We start from the raw sequence: 22,809 nt of genomic DNA on the forward strand, positions 1-22,809 counted from the left end.
GTTGTACTACTTTGTCCAGGAGTACTTGACTGGAAGCGTGGAGAAGAGAGAGAGATGGGTCCTTCGAGGTTTGGGGTTGAGTCGAATGAGTGCAGTGAAAACCCAGAGAGGGGCAAATGAGTCGAGGGTACTGGGAAGAGTGTTACTAGGATGTGGCTGAGAAAGGAAGTGAAGAAGGGAGAGGACTGGTTGTTTGAGGGAAGAGTTGAGGGCTCTTTGGATGGGAGGTCCCAGGGAGGTAACAGTGGGGGAGCCATCCTAGGGGGATAGATAAACATGAAACACAGAAGCAGGGAGTGTGGTTAGAGAGGGGGATATTTGAATTAGTGGTTTCCAAAAGAAATATTTTTAAAAAACTACTTCAGAATGAAGTTTCTGCCAAAGAGATTACCGGAAATATTTTTAAAGTTAAAACTCTATATAGGATCTCTATTAGAAAGTGAGGTATTACTGAAATGCCATTCTGTCATGTTTTAGTCTTCTGGGAATGAACTTCAGGCAAAAAAGAGAAAACCCTATTAATAAGAGAAGCACCATAGCTGGAAGACTCCCATGAGATCAGTCCCTTCATATCCTGCTAGTCTTTGAGAAACTTTTGAGCAGTCAACTGGCTTGATCTACCCTACTTATCCAGAAACGAGGCTAAATATTCTCTATACATTTCTGAGTCTGTGAGGAATTCAGGTTCCTCAATGCAAAAGCCTACCATGAAAATTGACTTTTACCAGGAGAGAGTTGTCCTCTTGCTGGCTGTATTAGTTAGGATATGGGCGTGACGTTATGTAACAATAACCCCAGTTAACCAAGGTTTAAACAAGACAGAAGTTTCTTTCTCATGTCAAAGTCTGAACTAGTGTGGCAGCTCTGCTCCACAGCGTCATCAGGGACCCAAGCAGCCTTCTTGCGGCCATCCTTCAGGACTTGCCCTTATTCTTAGGGGCCAGCGTGGCTCACCCCTGTGTCTGGCAATTGCCCTTAAGAACATGACCCAGAGTAGGCACACATCACTTCCACCTTACATCCACTGGGTTACACGTACCTGCAAGAGAAGCTGGGGACTCTATTCTTTATCTAGGTGCCTGTGTATGCAGATGAAAACTGGAGGTGAAAGCAAGGAGGGTCTACTACTAGAGATGAAGGGAAGGATAGATATTGGAGGTGTAACTAGCAGTCACTGCCACATTGGCCCCTGTGTTTTGTTGTTATTTTCTTTCTTTTTTAGGGAATCACTATTTTTAATAACCTGTGCATTCTAGAGTAGTTTTAGATTTACAGAAAAATGATGAAAATAATACAGAAAGTTCTCCTATACCCCACACCCAGGTTCCCCTGTCATTAACATCTCACACTAGCGTGGTACACTTGCCACGATTAATGAACCAGTATTGACACACTGTCATCACCTGAAGCTCATACTTTATGCAGATTCTCAGAGTTTTTCCCTAATGGCCTTTTTCTAGTCTAAAATCGCATCCAGGATGCCACACTGCATTTAGTCGTCATGCTTCCTTTGGTTCTGGGTGACTGTGACAGTTTCACAGACTTCTTTTTGATGACCCTTGATAGTTTTGAGGGGCTGCTGGTCAGGTACTTTGCAGAACGTGTCAGAGCTAGAATTCCTGATGTGTTCCCCATGATTAGACTGGGGTTGTGCAGCACTGGGGAGGAAGACACAAAAGTAAGGGGCTGTTCCCATCACATTAAATCAAGGGGCCATGCTTATTAGCGTATGAATAATATTGATACCAGCCTTAATCACTTGACCGAGATAGTGTTTGTCAGGTTGCACCACTGTAAAGTCACTCATTTTTTCCCCCTTTCCATATTGTACCACTTGGAAGGGAGTCACCGTACGCAGCAGGGAGTTAGGTTCCACCTTCTCAAGGACAGAGTATCTACAGAATTATTTGGAATTTTTTGCATGGGGGATTTATCCATTCTCCTCCATTTATTGTTTTATTGTCATTTATATCAGTATGGACTCACCGATAATTTATTTTATACTCTGGGTTATAATACATTACTACTTTTTAAAATCTTATTGCCCAGACTGTTCCAGCTTTGGCCCTCAGGAGCTCTTTCGGTGGGTACTTTGTCCCTTTAGCACACCCCCATCATTGTGTGGTTTGAATTTTTTATTTGAGCACTTCCTTACTTTCTAGGGAAGATGCTTCATGCTCATCTTGTGTATTTTCTGCTTCAACCTCAAATCAGCCATTTTTTCGAGGATCCCAGGTTCCTTTTATTGGGGAACAGAATTAGAAACCAAGATCTGGGCTATAAGTGTGTTCAATGTTATTGGGGTGTCCTGGCTTCTAGGCACTCCCAGCTGGCACAGGGAGGAAATATGTATATATATACTAGCTCCTGTACGTACATACACCTATACATGTCTATGTAGTCATACGTATCTCTGTTAAGCCGAGCATAAGTTCATACTGATGTCTCCAACTCTAATCCATTACCACATGCATCATTCTGGCCTCCTCCTCCTGATGACCTGTGAACTCCCAGTCCAGTAGTGAGAAACCTGGCTCCCACCGTCCACCATCCCATTCCCTTAATTGTTCCACCCCAGCCTACATGGGAGCATCAGAATCGTTAACCAGCACTCCCATGGGAAACCACCTGACCAACGAGCCCATGATGCTTATGTGCAGTTCCTTGTGCCTTTAGTCTTACCGACTCTGTCCACTTCCAAAGTTACTCAGGTCAACACTGTTTACCTAGTTTGTTTTTTCTCCTCCCCCAGCTCCCCCTACCTTGTTTTGTTTTTCGTCTTAAATGTTACTTTTTAACCCTTTTAGAAAATGGGGTAGAGACTGTATTATGACAACTGAAATAAAAATTGTAATTGCGAAGCAGGAGTCTCTATACACAGGAAAGTGGGCAAAAAGACACGAGGATTGGTTTCTAGTTAAAAACCAGTCCGAATTCCCATTAAGACTTCCATTTGAAGCAGGGTGGAAGCATAGACTTGGAGGAACACAGCTGGGCTAGTAGGAATTTCAGTGCTAGGAGGGGTTACAGCTGCCCTTCTCTTTGTTCTGAGGAAGCAAGGGCAAGTTTAGCCAGTATTGCTCTCTCCCCCACCAACACTGACTTAAATTAAAATGACTTAACCTATTATACGAATGATCTTACGGTTATACCAAAGAAGATCGGCTTTTAAATGTTTCTATTCATCTAATGTATTTCCTGTATGCTAGAGCTGTACTGTCCAATTTGGTACCAATTAACCATATGTAATTATTTAAATTTAAGTTAATTTAAATGAAATAAAATTGAAAGTTTAGTTCCTCATCACACTAGCCACATTTCAGGCACTTACCATGTTGGACAGTGCAGATATGGAACGTTTTTGTCATTGCAGGAACTTCCACTAGACAGCGCTCTGTTAGCAGAAGCAAAAGACTGTTAGAGACTGAACTTCTTTTTTAAGATTTTATTTATTTATTTGAGAGAGCACGTGCGCGGGGTTAGGGGGGAGGGACAAGCATGGGGCTCAGTCTCATGACCCAGAAATCATGACCTGGGCTAAAAATTAAGAGATGCTTAATGGACTGAGCCACCCAGGTGCCCCAGAGATGGAGCTTCTGAAGATACTCTTTTACCATCTTGAGTGTGTAGTCTAGATAATATTAATAGTAAAACAAAATTAGCCTTAACCTCTTAATTTTAGATTGCTATTTTCTTGGGAAGAGCTGCTAATATTTACCCCTTGTCCCTCTTACTTAATTTGGGTAGAAGAAGTAAGATTGGATCAAATTTTCAGCACATGATGATGTTTGCTGGTAAGTTGTAACTTTTCCTCTCTTGGCCCACTCTAGGAAACCACTCACAACACGTGTACTAGCTTGATTTTAAACAGAAATGATGTGCTAGTAATACAAGACTCCCTTAAACATTGAAGTTGCAACCTCCAATAGAAAATTCTTTTTAGAGTGTCCTGTTCCCTTCTGTGAGAATTTTTTTCTGGTTTCAAATTCCTGGTTCAGAAATACATCACATGTAGTAGAGAAGATAAAGATTCATATATTTTCGCACAGAAACCTGTATGTGAGTGTCGATGGTAGTTGTAGTTGTAATTGCCAAAACCTGGAAAGAGCCCAGTGGGTGAACAAATAGGCAAACTAGGATGTCCATGAGGCCATGGGCACTTAGCACTAAAACGCCAAACTGGGGTACGCACAACAGTATGGCTGCGCCTCAGAGGCATTGCGCTGAGTGAAGAAGCCAGTCTTAAAGGGTTACGTTCTCAAAAAGACAAAAGCACAGTGGTGGAGACCAGTTCAGGGATTTGGCAGGGTGGCAGAGGGGTTGGGCTAGAAAGATGTAGCACCAAGGAGTTTGGTGAGGGGGTTGGCGGGGGTGGTGACGCTGTTCTGTGTCTTGGTTGCCCTAGTGGGCACATGCCTCTATGCTGTGTCAAAACTCATGGGACTATACACCAAAAAAGAGTGGCTGTTACTGGGTGTAAGTTGAAAAAATAAAATTTTAAAATATTGTGAAAAGGTCAGTGCATGTCAGGATCCCCCCACTAATTCTCCATATTTGTATATACTTCTGTGCATTAATATATATTCCATATTTGTTCACATGCTTCTAAGTTCTTAGAATGTGCCTTATTTCTCGGAGTTTCTGAAGCTTGAGTCGGTAGTGAGTTATTGAAGAACTGCGTCTTTTGTTCCCTTGCAGGCCTCCGTGGCGCGATGGCATTTGCCCTGGCCATTCGGGATACTGCCACTTACGCGCGGCAAATGATGTTCAGCACCACGCTTCTGATTGTGTTTTTTACCGTGTGGGTATTTGGTGGTGGCACCACTGCCATGCTCTCGTGCTTGCATATAAGGTAGGTAGTGCCTGGGGACCTCATTTTAGTAGTAAATTCTAATTTAGGGTTTTTTTTTTCTTTCAATTATGAGAAAAGTTGAAGCTTTGATGAATGTATAATGTTTTATTTTTTGCTTTTAAAAATCATGTAACCTGTAGTACAGAGAAAATGGGAAGTGTGCAAAAGAAAGTGAAAAACCATTGTTTACACCTTGAGGGATGTCCTTCCAGATCTCTGGCTATGCGTTATATGTATTTTTAACAAAAAGGGGCAACACTGCAGGTATTCTTGTAAAGAGATTTGTAAATGTAGTATAGCGTGGACATTTATGTTAGGAAATATATTTATATCAGAACTTCATGGCTGCATGCATCATAATTTATTTAACCAAATCCCTATCTTTGGACTTTTGCATTGTTTCTAGGATTTTTCTGTTACCATTACCATTTGAGGATTTTGCTATTAAGTGTTGCCATTAACAGTGTGAAAATTCATAAATGCACACACCACTGTGCACTTGTTTATTTCCTTAGAATCCATTCCTAGGAGTGGCATTGCTCGGTCAAAGGGTATGCATATATTTAAGGCTTTTGATCCATATCACCCGATCAGATCGAAAATGTTTCTTCTCATCTACAGCATATGAGACAGTCCAATTTTTCCCAACCCTAATCAGTACTAGACGTTATCCTTCTTTCTCAACTTTATGATCAGCACTGTTTCTAACCTGACAATCCAAGGCCAAGATTGCAAGATCTTGGTGTTAAATGTATACTAGTTAATGTATTCAGTTGGAAAGCTCCCTGTCTCTCAGGAGTTCTGCATTGTTTCCATGGATACAGCAGCCTGTGTTGCTAAAGCTTTTGTAGATTTTAGTTCTGTGTTTGACTGAAACTTCATAGACCTTCTGCCGAGCCTCTAGAATGTATAGGGTGCATTAGAGAAAACAGTATTTCACATTATAAAATCTGTTACCCATTTTTTCCAAACTATTATGTCTTTCTCTTAAACATTCTAGAGACCAGCCGGCCCTAAATCACACTTTGAATGTTGTTATTATTGTCTTTATTTCTTTTTACTTTTCAAACTCCTTTCTTACCATTGCTGTGCTATTATTGTGTATAATTGAAAATAATGTTCTTCTGATCCTGATCATTACCTCAGGGAGGACCTGGCATTTGTTGAGCACCTACTATGTTCTGGGCATTGTGCTAAGTACATTTCATGTATTTATCTAATCACAATAGCTCCATTTTACAAGTGAGGAAATAGTGGCTCTAAAAGTTTCTAAGTTGTTCAAGGTCATACAGAGAATTAAGTAGCAGACAGAGGCTCTCCAGTCGCTCCTCATTTCTCATAGACTGCTGCCTCAAGAAATGAGGGTGTTAACTTTTGACAGGATTAAATTCCTTTCTTGCCTTAAGAGCTTGTAAATGAAGAGTCTTCCTTATTCTACTGAGAAGAGCAAAATTAAATATAAGATAATTTATGAAAAGTAATGCTCTTCAGTAGATTCTCAGCATTTCTGCGGACTCAGTTCTCTTTTCTGATGGCCCTCCACACAAACACCCATGCCTACCGCCCCCCCCCCAAAAAACCCCGCCTAGAGTTGAATCCACCTCACCAGATTTGCAAGCCCTTTGGCCACATCTTGCCTGTCCCGGAGCACAGTTTGGCACTTAATCGTATGCATTACCTTACAGTCTTTGGTTAGTTCTTACTGTGGTGGTTTGCGGGGGTTTTTGGCCTATGTGTGAGCCGAGGCTGGATTTTAAGTTTCCTTTCCCTCCCCCCAGATTTGTCTAGTACAATTTTGAAAATGCTGAGAAGTCCTTCAAGTTTAAGATTCAGGCAGACTGAGATTTGACTTTGAGTTCTCACTCCTTCATTCTCCAATTCTGTGGTCTTGGGCAAGTGCTTGACTCTTTTTATGCCTCCAACTCCTCATTTGTAACATGTGTGTGATAGTACCTGCCTCCTTGAGGGTTGCTGTAAGGATTCAGTGAGCTCATGTCTGTAGAGCTCTTAGCACAGCATTTCCAATTGTGCCTTTTATTCATTCATTTGATTAATACCAATTGATCACCAACCGTGTGCCAGGCACTGTTTTAGGCTCTAACTTAGTGGTTCTCAGCGGAGGGGTACAATTTGGCAACGTCTGGAGACATTTTTGATTGTCACAAAGAGAGGAGGCTGCTCCTGGCATCTAGTTGGCAGAGGCCAAGGATGCCTCTAAACACCCTGTAGGGCCCAGAGCACCCCCCCACAACAAAGAATCCTCTGGGCCAAAATATCAGTAATGCAGAGGTTGAAAGACCCTGCTCTGGATGGCTACAGCAGTCACAGTAAGATAGAAAAGGTCCCTGGTCTCATGAAGTGTACACTTCAGTGGGCAAACACAGACAATAAGCTAGTAAACAAATAGATGAAGAAAGCAATTTAGATATTAAGTGCTGTGATGACAAACTGTACTGTGGTAGTGCCTGGGGGTAGAGTGAATTTTATACGCAGAGGTCAGGTAAGGGCTCTCTGAGGTTCCATTTGAGCTCAGGCTATCTGAATGACGAGACTGTGAGTTAAACAGTGAGCAGGAAGAATTGTCCAGGTAGTAGGGAAAAGAAGTGCAAAGACCCTGAGGCAAAAGCAAACTTTGCCTGTTTAACGAGCAGAAAAAAATCCCACATAGCTGGAATATAGTGATTGAAGGGTAGGTAGGAGCTGAGGTGGGCAAGATCCTACAGGGGCAGGGGTTGGCAAATGTGTCCTTTAAAATTTTTTTTTTAAAGATTTTATTTATTTATTCGACAGAGATAGAGACAGCCAGCGAGAGAGGGAACACAAGCAGGGGGAGTGGGAGAGGAAGAAGCAGGCTCATAGCAGAGGAGCCTGATGTGGGGCTCGATCCCGGAACGCCGGGATCACGCCCCGAGCCGAAGGCAGACGTTCAACTGCTGTGCCACCCAGGCGCCCCGGCAAATGTGTCCTTTAAAGGGCCGGATAGTAAATACTCTAGGCTTTGCCGGCCATATGGTCTCTGTCTCAACTACCCAACTTTAGCGTGAATCAGCCATAGACAAAGCGTAAATCAGTTGGCATGGCTGTGTTCCAGCAAAACAGGAGCCATACCCGATGTGGCCTGTGGGCCGTAGTTTGGGGAGCCCTGCTATCTGGCCATGTAGGACGGGTGAGAAGTTTGGATTTTAAAATCTGGTTGGAAATCTTGTAGGACTTTAAAGCAAGGGAGTGACATGATCTGTTTGACCGGGTGAAAGGACCGCTCCAGCTGTTGTGCAGACAAAGGATCCTCAGTGATCTAGAGCCAGCCGGCCCCCTCTTCCTGCGTCCTTTCACGTAGTTTGTGACAGTCACACTTGGCTCCCTGTCATTTCCCACACAGACTTGGCACTTCTCAGTCTCCAAGCCTTTGCTCATGCTGTTTCCTCTGCCTGGACTTCTCCTTCACCCCCCAGGAAATAGCACAGCTCACATGCCTCCTCCCTTTGCCCTGTTCTGTCAGACCCCCCTCTTCCCTTTGCTTAACATGGGCCTGCCTGTTACAGCACTTATCTCAGCCAGCCTCGTCATAATAGCAGTGCCAGAAGAGCTGCTGCTGTTGAGTGAGTGTGAGATGAGGCATCAGACACTTTTAAAATCTTGAGGTACATTTTCTCATTTAATCCTTGCATCAACTCTATGTGGTGGATATTGTCCCCATTTTCCAGGTGTAAAATTGGGGTTCGTCGGGCTGCGTAACCTAAGTTCACCCAGCTAGCAAGGAGCTGAGGCCAGACTGGAGCCCAGTCCTCCCCAGTTGCAACGAACCCCAATTTTTGTCTGTGCCCCCCACTAGTCTGTGAGCTCCTTGAGGGCAGGCGCCATGTCTCATTCATGTCTATGCCCTGTGCCTAGCACAGTGCCTGGCAGATAATAAATGCTCTATAAATGTTTATTACACTCAACTGGTTTCCAGTCACAGTCCATCTGAGAATTACAAATATGCTATCCCCAAGACCACTAGATGTCACTTTAGATGCACAGATGTGTCTAGAGTTTAATATGGCTAAGAAGGCATTAAACAGCTTCTGGCCATTTAACAAAGACGGGACGAGCCTTTCTTTGAATTATGAATCTGGTCATGGCCATCTGTTTTCAAGTACTTGACCATGAGTCACTGGCCTTCCAGATGAGGTCTTGCATCATTTTCCTCCCTTTGCTGTATTCATACTCTGGGCTGCTACTGCTACAGCTTCTCACGCTGCTCTTTTTTCTGTGTTGTCTGTGGTAGTGACCTTAATCGATAAACATTTGAGCACCTATTGTGTATCAGGTACTGTGCTAGACTCTGGGGCTACAGAGATGAATTGAGACATGGCCTTTACCCTCAAGGAGCTCACAGTCTATTTGGGGAGACTGACAGGTAAATAATTATACTCTACCATGCTAAGTATTGTGATAGAGGAATCTAGAAAGTGCTACAGAAGGACAGAGGAAAGACTGGTTCCACCTGCAGGGGTCATAGAGTGGTTCTACCTTTAAGGGTCATAGAATGGATCCTTTGGAATTTGCCAGGAAGAGTAGGAAAAACATGAGGGACAGTGCATTTCAGATAGAGGGCAAAGGCGTGGAGGTTTGGGAGAGGACGGGGGTGGGGAGAGGAGTAGGCGGGGATGGCTGACATGGGGCGTGTAGAAGAGAATGAGAGGAAATGAGGGCGGCAAAGTAGGTTGGAGTGACAGGAGTCGCCAGTCCGTAGACAGTCTTCAGTGCCGCCCGAAGGGCTTTAGACTTGACCCTCTGGGTTATAAGCTACTCTCGGGGTCTTTTGCCAAGGGACGACCCCGTGAGTTCCATGCTTTAGACCTAGCTAACTCTAGGGGACATCCTGGCAGCTAGACAACTTTACAGCCGATTGCGACAGACCTCATGAGTCACAGAGAGGCCTGAGCTTGAGCTGTTGGAATGGAAAGGAGAGAAGATGTGAGAAACAGTTTAGAGAAAGAGCGCAGAGAGTTGGTGGGTGCCGGTGTTGAGAGAGAAGAGTCAAAGAGAGCTTCCTATAATGAAGCTGTTCTCTGGGATATGGAAAGCAGGAATTTTAAGCAGATAAAAGGTATTGATGAAGAAGCCAGGCTAATATCTGTCCAGTAGCCTGTGAAAAAAACTGTAACTGGGCCCTCTCTTCAGTCATCATAACAGAACGTTGCCATGAGAGCTGGGAGGTCCGCAAACACGCAGCTCCCTCCTGGAACTGCGCCGGGTGCCAGGCTTGTGTCTGGAACTACCCGGTGGTTCCGATTGAGCAACCAGGGCCTCGCCGCTTCCCCGGCCTCTGCTTCTAGTGCCCTGCCATTCAGTGAAGAGAGTGTTATTTTTCTGAAACTGGTAAGTGGGATTGCAGGAGGAGAATCATTAGTAGATCCTGCCTGCCTCAGGATCCAAGCTGTTGCTAAGGAAAGTGGCAGGAGCCAAAAATCTACCTCAGCAACCAGAGAGAGGCAAAGAAAGATTAACCATTCCGTAGCTTGCGTGTGTTGGGGAAAGTAGTGGCCTGATACGGCACGGACGGGAATAGACCTCATTTTGGCCTCAAGATCTCATTTGCCTTTTGTGTTTCTCCTTTAGGGTTGGTGTTGATTCCGACCAAGAACACTTGGTAAATATGCGTTTGTGTTGTCTCTAGCATTCCCGTCAAACGTGCAGCCATTCGGAAAGAAAATGGTCTACCACAGACTTCGTGCCACTATTATTTAGATCCTGTCCTGTTTGTACCAGCTTTTAACTGACATCATTCCTGGCTTTTCTCACTGCTTGATAGAGACAAAACCAAATTTTAGACAACATGTGGTTATCAGGGGTGACAGCTCTCCTATCTGTGGGCCAACCCGGGCTTTGGCCATGGAGGGGAACAGTCCCTTAAGCGCTCCTGGGTTTTCAAGTGACGGCTCTGGCACACAGATCCTTTTTCCACTCTGGTTTGCGCATGAAGCCTTGTCTCTGATGTCAGCCCCACTCCAGCTGCTCTTCCTGTGTAACTTTCAAACTGGATGACCAGCAGCTGCCCTTGAGAACCGCCTAGAAGCTTTGCAGTCTTCAGCCCGTCTCCCCTGGCTGTTCAGGAGAATACTTTCTTGCCCCGTGCCTCTACCTTACCCACGTCTCCTTGCTTAATTCCACGTGTCCTTTTCTCATTTGTTCCTCTGAACCTGAGCCTGGTATGCCTTCTCCAGACTGGCCACCCTTTTCTGGTGTTTTCCATCTGCTTTTTAAAGGTTTCTGAGTACCACTGAATACATGACTCCATCCTAGACATTAGATGGGAAATCACAGAAATTATGTTTTTAAAGATGGAAAGCCTCTCTTCCAAAACACATTCTTTTTCTTGTCTGAAACAAGCTGTGGTCTATTTGTCTTCGGGGTGTGGTTCCAAAAAAAAATTTTTTTCTCAGATTCATTTCCTAAATGCTAATTTTGTTAGCTGTTGAGTGATGAGTGTATGTAATATAGTAAGTACTTGCCTCTTTTGTGGTCAGAACTTTCATGGGCTTGGGCTTGAAATACTTGTGCAAACCAGGCTGGATAAAACTGCATGATGCCGAGCTGCTGGGGTAGTTTCTAAGGGATAGTCGTTCCTCAAGGCCTCCACCCCTGTTCCCAAACAAGAATCACGTGTCATACAGTTCCCCAGACAAATGCTTGGTCATGATCCACATAAGTCTCCACCTGCTATGTCACCTCTGTCACCTCAGAGGAGAAATGGGAATGGAGAAAGAAAGCCAGGTAGGTGAGTACCAGCTGTGAGATGCAGAAAAAAAATACCATTTTTCCATTGCCCTCAAAACCCTATGGGTGTCTCGCTTTGTTATATCGTGTAGTCAGTATTTCGAGTGTCCGCTGGGAAGCAGAGAGGACCATGGTAGTAAGTATGGAGTATGTGAGGGTTAGGTGTATAGGTGTTAATGTGGTGAGGGGATCATGAGATTTGTAGATCCATCACTCTTCAAAACACAGACACACACAAACCTTTGCGTACCGGTGTGAACGGAAGTACAGGTGTTTTTCAGCTCTCGTAAGCCCATGCAGTGTTCTCAAACATTCTTACATTGTGTATGTTTTGGTACATGTTGAGAGGAAGATATTTATTTATCTTGAAGATCAGGAAGGACAGGAAAGAACCCAAACCCAGAATCTAAACTCTGTGTTCTTCAGAAAGCCTGGAACTGTGGAACATCATGCTAGAAAGGGCCTTGGAGATTCTTGACCCCCTCGCACTGTGTACATGACGAAATCCAGGCTCAGAGAGGGGAAGGGACTTGTCCCACTAGTTCATGTCAGAGCTGAGATAAACCAGATCACCTAACTGCCCCACTGCTGACTGTACCACATTACAAATAAGGACCCAGTTTGTTTTTGGAAGCTATTTTAGAAGAGGCCCTGCTTGCTATGTTAGTTTTCCTTTCTAGCCAGTCAGGCTTACCATGGAATTTTTCTGCTTCCTTTCATTTTGCTAGTGTTCTAAGAACATAGTAGCATCTTTGCAGAAACCAGTTACTTTTGGGACCCATAACAACTCCCAAAGATAGGGATGTTGATGTGATGTTTTCTACTTAAGATGCAATTCACATTGTGGGTGTAAGTCTTGCAGATTTAAGGGCGAATTATCCCACATTGATTTTTTAAATGACAGTAGACTCATAAATCAGCAAGCAGCCTGAGTAATAGAGGTGTTGAGAAAAACATTTCAATTTCGTATTCCAGAGCTGCAATATACAAGCTATTAAATTTCCAATGTTACCCATGATAGAGGGTATCTTGTATTGAAGTAGGCTATATTTCCAAGTCTACAAAGAAATGACTCTAAATAAATGTGCTTTTGATCTCAGTGTATGTATTGAGTTCTTTATTATCTGTTTGCAGGGTATTCCTGACAACGAGAGAAGAACCACCAAAGCAGAGAGTGCCTGGCTTTTCCGGATATGGTACAACTTTGACCATAAGTATCCTTAACTGAGGGGAAAACATGGTAGTGTGACCAGGCCAGTTACAGTGTCACGGAATGGCTGTTTTGACTATTCCCTTCCTGAAATGGAATACAAAACCTACCTTTGGTCTTCCCTTTCCCCTTCGGTGAGGTAGATGGAGAAGGCAATCCACACAAGTGCGTTCCTCTGAAAACCCACGAAGCCAGCAGGGAGTGGTTAGTGCAGAAGGTGGCTGTGTGATGGGCCTCAGGAGCCCTTATGGTAGACTTTCTTCCGTCTCTTGGCCTATTTGTTGGAGCAATAGTTGTCTTTTATTTAATTTAGCGAATCTTGCAAAAGGTATTTGCCAGTCCTTGTCAGTGCGCTTGCTAGCGTAAAAGAGGAAAGGCTGCCGCAGGGAAAAGTGTGAGGATGAGATGCAAGCAGAGCTGTGTTAGATATCGCAGCAGCCAGTGGTGGGCCTGCTTTCCCTGACCCATCAGGAGACTGGAAGGTTCACCTGTCTGTTCAGGGTGCCAGTTCATTGCTTACCAAATCTCTGTCTTCTCCTGTTGTAACTCTTCTTCATAGCGCTACTTTGCGTTGTGTTATGTTCTATGACCTGTTTAAATCATGCCTTTCAGAAAACATTTTATCCCTTACTATTTATTAAAATCAATTTCTTGGGGGCATGTGGGTGGCTCAGTCAGTGAAGCATCTGCCTTCGACTCAGGTCATGGTCTCAGGGTCCTGGGATCGAGCCCCGCATTGGGCTCCCTGCCCAGTGGGGAGCCTGCTTCTCCCTCTCCCTCTGCCCCCGCTTGTGCACGTGAGTGCTCTCTCGTGCTCTCTCTCTCTCTGTTGAATAAATAAATAATTTTTTAAAATTAATTTCTTGTTTGAAAATTGAATGGGAAAAGGGACCATGCAGTTCTTTCAGGCTGAGGCTTATTAGTAAATAAATCAAACCCCGGTTTGTGTTCCAGCAAAGCCAATTTGCGGCAACCATGTAAAAAATGTTTCCTTTGCTTTTGACTTTCTGATGAAAGCCTTGTATATTTAAGAAAAATGCACTTGGCACTTATCATTAGAAGCTACTACTTACTAAATTCCGTTTGCTAGATTTTTACAATCACTTTTTGCAAGTACTCCAATTAAATTACTGTATGGAAACAAGAATACAAGCATATCTGTGGTATTAAGACTCCCAGTAGGGAGAGAGATCCTGGCTCTTTAAAATTGTTTAATGATTATGTCATTCCTTCTGGCTCCATTATCAGCATTTGAGTATAAGCCACTCCCATATCTCTTGGGGCCTTTTCTTCCCTCTGATTTAACAAAAAGTGTTTAATGTTTCCTGAATAAAATGTTTTGTACATTTTCTGTGTCAGATATGTACAAAATAACTAAATAATCCTGATGTAGAGAAAGAGCAGAATAATAGCTTATTTTTCTGTATATTTTTACAGAAGTAAACACCAAGATTTGATTCAGTACTACCCTATTAAGTACTACCAGACTAAGACCCAGTAATTTTTTTTTTTTGAGAGAGAGAGAAAATTTTAAGCAGGCTCCACGCCCAGCACAGAGCCTGACGTAGGACTTGATCTCACGACCCTGAGATCATGACCTGAACTGAAACCAAGAGTCGGACGCTTAACCAGCTGAGCCACCCAGGTACCCCAAGACCCAGTAATTTTAATACCTCGTGCCCTAGTAGAATTAATCATTCATCATTCTTGATTTCAGGTCCTTTTTGTAGCCAGATTGTTACAGATGAGATATAACTGAAAGAATATACCCAAGTCTTAAGCTTGCGACCTATGTGTATACCTGTGTGCTTGCTACCTGAGTAAAGATACATAGAACATTTCCAGCATCCCCGAAGCTGCCCTGTGTTCCCTTACAGTCAGTAGTGCCTTCCCTGCCCCTCCTCTCTGCAAAGGGCAACCACTATTCTGATTTCTAGGAACATCGATTAGTTTTACCTGGTTTTGGTGTTCATGTAAATGGAATCATGTATTATGTATTATTTTATGTCTTACTTTTTTCACTTAGCAACATGTAATTTATCCATATTGTTGTCTGTACCAGTAATTCATTCTTTTTCATTGCTGTGTGGTGTTCCATAGTGTGACTGTACTACAGGTTTATTTGTTTGTTTGTTCGTTTGTTTTCCTCCAGCCATTCCTCTATTGATAAACATTTGGGTTGTTTCCAGCCTTTGGCCATTATGAACAGTTAAACGTCCACATGTGCATCTCTTGATGACCATCAGCACTCGTTTCTCTCGGGTATATACCTAGGAGAAAAGTTTAGGGCAAGCGTATTGTTCAGCTTTCGTAGATATTACCAACCAGTTTTCCAGAGTGGTCGTAACCAGTTTACATTCCCACCAGCAGCTTAAAGGAGTCCCACTTATTCTAGCTCTCCACCGAAATGATATTTAATCAACCTTTTAAATTGTAGCCATTTCCATGGATGCGTAGTGATACCGCATGTGGTGTAATTTGCATTTCTCTGATTGCCAGTGAGGTCGAGCATCCCTTCGTATGTTTATTGGCTATTTGGCTTCATTTTTTATGAAGTGTGTCTATTTAGTTCTTTTGCCTGTTATTTAATTGATTTGTCTTATCTTTTTCTTATTGACTTGTAGTTCTTTCTATGTTCTGAATTGGGTTCTCCATTGGTCATATGTACTATGAATACCTTCCCCCAGTCTGTAGCTCACCTTTTCATTTTCTTAATCCTGTCTTGTGATGAACAGAAATTCATCTTAATGAGGTTTACTTTATTACTCTTTTGACACTTTTGTGTCTTGATAAATCTCTTATATCCCAAGATCCTATGTTTTCTTCTAAAAGTGTGGTTGTCTTAGCTATTACATTTAAGTTTTCTATGCACCACAAATTAATTTTTGTGTATGGTGTGAGGTATGGGTCAAGACCTGCTTTTTTTCCCATATGAGTATGCAATTAACCCAGAACTGTTAATTGAAAATGCCATCCTTAACCCACTGAATTGCAGTGGGGCCTTTGTTATAAATCACTTACTTGGCCATTTGAGTAGAGGTCTGTTTCTGGACTTTCTTTTCTCTTTGTCTTTTTTTTTTTTCACATCAATACCACACTCTATTAATGATTGTACTTTGTAATAAATCTGGCGATCCAGTAGGGGAAGTTCTACAGGTTTATTATTCCTTAGTATTGCCTTTGCTATTTTAGGTTCATTGCATTTTCATCTAAATTTTAGAAATAGCTTGCCGCTTTCCATACACACACACACTCACACTCACTCACTCTCACACTCACTCACTCACTCACTCACTCACCAAAAAAACCTGCTGGTAATTTGTATTAAATCAATAGGTGAATTTGGAGAGAACTGACATCTTAACAATATTGAGTCTTCCAATCTAGGAACACAGTATACCCTTCTATTTCCTTAGATCCTCTTTAACTTCTCTCATTAATGTTTTATAATTTTCAGTGACCAGTCTTGCACATCTTTTATTACATTTATTATCCCTAAGTATTTGATGCTATTGCAAAAGGTATTTATTTTATTTTCTACTCGTTTGCTCTTAATATATAGATCTACAATGGGGTTTTTATATATTGACCTTGTATCCAGCAGTCTTGTTAAGTTCACTTATTAGCAAATAGTTCATAGATTCTTTTTTATTTACTGTTCATAAAATCAAGTGAAAAATAATGTCCTGTTTTCTTTTCTAACACCTTACATTTTTTTTATGTCTTATTACACTGGCTGGACCTCTCCAGTACAGTGTTGAATATAAGTGATGATAGTGGACATTTTTGTCTTATTCCTGACCTCAGGAGGAAATTTTTCAATATTTCACCATTAAGTATGATGGTAGCTGTAGGTTTTTGAGATAGCCTTTGTCAAGTTAGGGATATCCCCTTCTATTTCTAGTCTGCTGAGAGTTTTGATCATGAATAGGCATTGAATATTATCAGATGCTTTTTCTACATCAATTGAGATGATCATGTATTTAATTTATTCTCCTTTAATCTGTCATTGTGCTGTTTTCATTGATTGACTAATAAACCAGTCTTGCATGGCTGGAACAAATCCCACTTGGTCATGATACACCATCCCGTGTGTGTGTCACCGGATTTAGTTTACTGATATTTTGTGTTTGATTTTTGTGTCTGTTTTCATGAGTGATATTGGCTTGTGGGTTTTTTTGTCATTGTTGTAATGTCCTTGTCAAGCGTCTATAACAAGATAATGCTGGTTTGATGACATGAATGGGAAAGAATTTTTCTCTTTTTCTGTTTTCTCGAGGATTGGTATTTTTTCTTCCTTAAGGGCTAGGAAGACTGTACTAATGAAGTCACCTGGGCCTGGAGTGTTTTGTCTGAGAAGGGTTTTCATTTCTTTAATAAATATAGGACTAGTCCTCATCTTATTTTAAAGGTTTTGTTTGTTTGTTTGTTTGTTTGTTTGTTTGAGAAAGAGAGAGACATAGAGTACAAGTGGGGGAAGGGGGAGAGGGAGAGGCAGAGAATCTCAAGGAGACTCTGCATCGAGTGTGGAGCCCGGAACAGGACTCAATCCTATGACCCTGAGATCACTACTTGAGCTGAAACCAAGAGTTGGACACTTAACCGACTGAGTCCCCCAGGCGCCCCAGCACTATTCCTCATTTTTAACTGAGACCAACCTTAGGTTGTGACTTTAGAAAGTGGGGAATATGTATATGGGTCTTTCTCCCATTGTTTCTACTTTTTCTTATTATTCCCTCTTGTTTTCTCCTGAGTATCACATAAATTATCGTGTCTTTTTATTTTTTTGGAGAATAAATGAACACTGAGATGAGGGTCTATGGTAGAGGAACTCATGATAGATAATTTTTTAACTTTTTTAGAATTGCATTTCCTTTGATAGAAAGTTTCAACTCATTCAAGATGCCAGCTGAATTCACAATAAATGACATTTTTGTTACTAAATTCTGTGACTGGAAAATTTCATCTTTTTGTGACTCTTACTACTCTTTCCTTTCTACCCTGTCTCCTTCAGCGCTAAACTGAGAGTGATTCTGTCTTCCCTTTGGTTTTAGTAAAAGCAGAAAGGCAACAGGAAAAGCAGTGGACATGGCCCAGGACTCAGAATCCAACCAGTCTGGATTCGTGTGGGTCCTTCACTTGCTTCCTTGTGTGACTTTTAGGTGGATTATTCCTTTCCCTGAGCCTCAGTTTCTATTTCTGTGAAACAGAGATCATAACAGAACCTCCCTTTGTGGTCTCACTGGCATAACTTGGCCATGAAATGAGGCAACATCTGTGAAAACCCTCTGCCGTTCTCTGAAGTGGGGGGGCACACCACGAGGGTGGTGGTGATCACATGACTGGTTCTTTTGCATTTGCAAAGAAAGGGCCGTGGCTCTTCCTTAACCTGTGGCTTAGCTATCTGAAGCCCCTGCTGACGCACAGTGGACCTCCTCTCACTACAACGCTCCCTGCCTGCTGCGGGCCCATCGCCAGGTGCCTGACCAGCCCCCAGGCTTATGAAGTAAGTTGCTTTTATCCCAAACCTAAGTTCTCCATGAGGTTAAATTTTACTGCTCTGTGGATGCGTCACGGGTGTGGTTTTGCTTCGCTTGTGTTTAAGGTATAAAATCCATGAGAGGGAATACGAGCCTATTTTTGCCCAGCCAGAAAATACATATAGATACATATAGAAATCTAGAGATACAATTTCACGGTCTTTGAAACAGCATTTGAAAAGAGATCTAGTGAATTACCTCATCTTACTGTCAGTGATTTTAGTAAATAATTCTATTTCCACACTGGCTTTCATTTATTTACGGTATGTGGCCCACGCCCGGTACTGAATGAGTTATGTTTTCATCTGTGAATTAGAGTGGTCACAGGCATGTTGAGAGGATTAATAAAACAATTTTTGATACCCCTAAAGTGCAACAGATGGTCTTTTACTTCAAACCTGCCAACTTTTGGACATCAGGAAGAGTTTATCTACCGGTGTTCCGCACTGCTAGGCGGCACGAGCCTATCTACGTGGAACCTGGAGTCCATATTTTTTTCCTTAGCTACCAACGTGAGATTGGTGACTCACCAAGCGTCGCAACACAGAAAGAAATGACAAATGCCAACCAGCCTTTATTTTAAAATATGAACATCTTTTTTTTTAACTTATTTGTAAAGATTTATTTACCACATATTTTTTTTATTTTAATGTTTTTTTATTATGTTATGTTAGTCACCATACAGTACATCTCTGGTTTCTGATGTAAAGTTCCATGATTCCTTAGTTGCGTATAACACCCAGTGCACCATGCAATACGTGCCCTCCTTACTACCTGTCACCAGTCTATCCCATTCCCCCACCCCCCTCCCCTCTGAAGCCCTCAGTTTGTTTCTCAGAGTCCATAGTCTCTCATGCTTCATTCCCCCTTCTGATTACCCCCCCTTTCTTTATCCCTTTATTCCCCTACCAATCTTCCTAGTTCTTATGTTCCATAGATGAGAGAAATCATATGATAATTGTCTTTCTCTGCTTGACTTATTTCACTTAGCATTATCTCCTCCAGTCCCGTCCATGTTGCAGCAAATGTTGAAAACTCGTTCTTTCTGATGGCTGAGTAATATTCCATTGTATATATGGACCACAACTTCTTAATCCAGTCATCTGTTGAAGGGCATCTCGGTTCCTTCCACGATTTAGCTATTGTGGACATTGCTGCTATGAACATTGGGGTGCATATGGCCCTTCTCTTCACTACGTCTGTATCTTTGGGGTAAATACCCAGTAGTGCAATGGCTGGGTCATAGGGTAGCCCAATTTTTAACTTTTTAAGGGACCTCCACACTGTTTTCCAGAGTGGCTGTACCAACTTGCATTCCCACCAACAATGTAGGAGGGATCCCCTTTCTCCACATCCTCTCCAGCAATTGAAAAAAAATTAAAATATGAACATCTTATTTTTCAAGTTCTTTTTTAAAAAACCTTTGCTTCCAACCCAGCCCTTCAAAAATAACCCGTGGCATCGGATAGCGCCCACATTAACGAAGCCCACCCCCTGGGCTGGTCTGACGCAACAGCTTGAGTAGAGCGACAGGGCAGTGGCGAAGCAGTGTAGACAGGCGCCGTGCAGTTCCCTGCGCCCTCCTTTGTGGTACGTTAGAGCAGAGCCCCCAGAGAACGGACGGGAAGAGGAGTCTTAGTAGAGATGGCGCCTACAGGGCGGGGTGCCCTCCAGCTTTGTGGGCCGTTGAGTCCGTCTCCTCTGACAGATTGTGCGCAGGGGCAGGGGGAGCACCCGTGGAGTCGTATCTCTCCCTCCCACATTGCCCGGGCTCCCCTCTCGAGCAGCCTCCATTTCCTCTGTGCCCTGTCAGCCCACGAGGCTCTGTGCAGAGGGGCGGCCAGCTCTGTCAGTTCAGTCAGCGAGGCTCGGCCCTTGGATTCCAGAGACCCCCTCACCGTCACCAAAAGCTGAGAGTTCCGCAACAATGGCGCGTCCCGAGGAATATAGCAAAATACAACACTGTTGTATTCATTCCCTAGGGCTGCCGTCTCAAAGTACCACAGACCGAACGGCTCACCAGAAATGTGTTGCCTCGTGGTTCCGGAGGCTCAAAGTCTGAGGTCAAAGTGTGGGCAGGGTTGGTTCCTTCGGAGGGCCGTGAGGGAGAACGTGCTGCTGGCCTCTCCGCAGTTCCTGGCGGTCTGCCGCCAGTCTTCGGTGTCGCGTGGCTTGTAGATGCATTACACACATCTCTGTGTTCATCTTCACATGACACCGTGTGTGTGTGTCACCAAGTTTCCCCTTTTTCAAGGACACGCACCAGTCGTACTGGATCAGGGCCCACACTAATGACCTCATCTTAACTTGATCATGTGCAAAGACCGTATTTCCATATAAGGTCACATTCACAGGTACTGGCAATTGGGATTTCAGCATCTTTTGGGGGGGGTACCCTGTAACCGTAACAACCATAAAACTTAATTTTTAATGTTATTTTTTGTTTGTTGATTACCTTTAGTTATAAGTTACCATACTTGTGGCCAGATATTCAAACAGTATGGAATGTACAAAGTGAAAAATCAGTTTGCTCCTTCTCCTACCTACATCCCCCCAGAGACAGTGTTTATGAAGGATTTATTGTGTATACTTCCTGATACACAGGAAGTACATGTTACTTACATGCGTATATATAGCTTTGCACAAATTTACACAACTTACATGTATAGCTTTGTTACTGTTTTATACGAATGAGATCACAATTGCATTGTCCTGCTACTTGCATTTTTCATTTAATGGTATATCATGGCTACCTTTCTATGAGTACACGAGATCCGTTATCTTCTCTTTATTCATGGCAGTGTAGTGTGGCTGGACCAGCACTGATTTAATCAGTCTCCTATGGATAGACCTTTAAGTTTCCTTTCCTTTCTTGTGATTACAAACCATGCTTATAGTAAATATTCTTGTACCTATGAATTTATCCAAGTATATAAAGGTATATAAAATAGATTTTAAGGGTTAAATTGTGGAGTCAAAAGGCATATATGCATTTTAAAATTTGATAGATATTGCCCCAAACCCCAAACTTAATAAAGATCTTAGAATCTTTGCTGAAGAACCCCTGCTGGTGTGCGAAGGCATCCCCGAACTTTGTTGTGAGTATCGCTAAGTGAGGGGACAGACCCTGGTGGGCCTTCCATGTTGTACTGTACAGGGCAGGGGGGCATTATGGTTGGTTGGTGGAATGGGTTTATTTGGTTTTTAATTCACATGGCTTTGAGTATCGAGGCAAATTTCTAGCAACAGCAAATTGAAACTGTTTTAAATTTGTGTCTAACAGTCTCCTCAGTCTATCTTAGCCAAATTTAAGATTTCTCAAACACACATAGCTTAGGAGAGCTGGATGTATGCTGTTTGTATCAGCTTTACTTCCCTCAAGGAGTATTAGTCACAGGCTTTTTTGCCAGATCCATAGGAGTGGTTTAGAATGATTCTTATGCTTCATATTAGAAAAAGATGACTTTCTGGGGCGCCTGGGTGGCTCAACCATTAAGCGTCTGCCTTCGGCTCAGGGCGTGATCCCAGCGTTCTGGGATCGAGCCCCACATCAGGCTCCTACGCTGGGAGCCTGCTTCTTCCTCTTCCACTCCCCCTGCTTGTGTTCCCTCTCTCGCTGGCTGTCTCTGTGTCAAATAAATAAAATCTTTAAAAAAAGAAAAAAAGAAAAAGATGACTTTCTGATTTTTAAAAGTAATATGTACTCAATATAATAAAATTTTAGTACAGAAACATAAGAAAATAAAAATCACTAGCAATTTTACCATGCAGAGCTAACGATCATTATTTTGTTGACTACCCTTCCAGACTTTTCTATGCATATATAACATTATTTTATTTACCAAAGTGGCCTTATATATATGCTTGATTGTTTTCCCCCCTTTTGTAGAACTTTATTTAATTCTACTTTTTTGGCCACAAAGTCTCCATGAGAACCAAAAGCTTATTGAGCTGGGAGACAAGTATATGGTGAGGGTTCAGCATATTTGGGGGATATTATATCTCTAGGCATTGTTCATACTGAAGTAAAAGCTTCACTTATAAATCCACTCAGTGATCCACTGAACTTACATTTGGAGAATACTTTCTGTGTGCCCCGAGCTGTCCGGTAGTCGGACTAGAGCGTAGAAGGGGCTCGGAGGCTAGTGTGGGCTGTGAGAGCAGACCAGCGTGCGTGCAGCTGCGGCGCAAGGGTGAAGGGCAGTGTAGGGCTGGGGCTATGTACAGGACCCTGGGAGAGAGCACAGGAGGCATGCCTCGGCCAGCTTTGCAAGATCAAGGAAGACTTTTAGCAGGAAGGGGCTTTCTTTTAAGCCAAGACCTCACTGATCAGCAGGCTCTAGTCACAGGAGGGAGCGTGGGGGAGACAGGAGGTAAGAGATAGCAGGAGTGATGGGGGCACCTGTCAGCAGTTCAGATGGCAGGCACACGATAGGGTGGCCAGA

General features: G+C 42.9%; 1 protein-coding gene across 4 annotated transcripts in view; it reads left to right on the forward strand.

Annotated features, from left to right (window-relative positions):
- SLC9A6 (solute carrier family 9 member A6) overlaps window positions 1–22,809 on the forward strand; it is a 52,396-nt gene that overhangs the window by 26,630 nt on the left and 2,957 nt on the right. For 3 of the 4 annotated variants that reach the window (XM_040627670.1, XM_040627657.1, XM_040627661.1), the window contains 5 exons: window positions 3,683–3,794; window positions 4,699–4,852; window positions 10,457–10,487; window positions 12,749–12,828; window positions 18,225–18,330. In XM_040627670.1, the coding sequence (XP_040483604.1) occupies window positions 3,683–3,794; window positions 4,699–4,852; window positions 10,457–10,487; window positions 12,749–12,828; window positions 18,225–18,330 (483 nt within the window). Of the gene's footprint in view, window positions 1–3,682; window positions 3,795–4,698; window positions 4,853–9,161; window positions 9,252–10,456; window positions 10,488–12,748; window positions 12,829–18,224; window positions 18,331–22,809 lie in introns of all 4 variants that reach the window. The other variant, XM_040627674.1, reaches the window with a different exon arrangement.

This window comes from Ursus maritimus, assembly GCF_017311325.1.
Source record: "Ursus maritimus isolate PB19 chromosome X unlocalized genomic scaffold, ASM1731132v1 scaffold_X1, whole genome shotgun sequence".
NCBI lineage: Eukaryota > Metazoa > Chordata > Mammalia > Carnivora > Ursidae > Ursus > Ursus maritimus.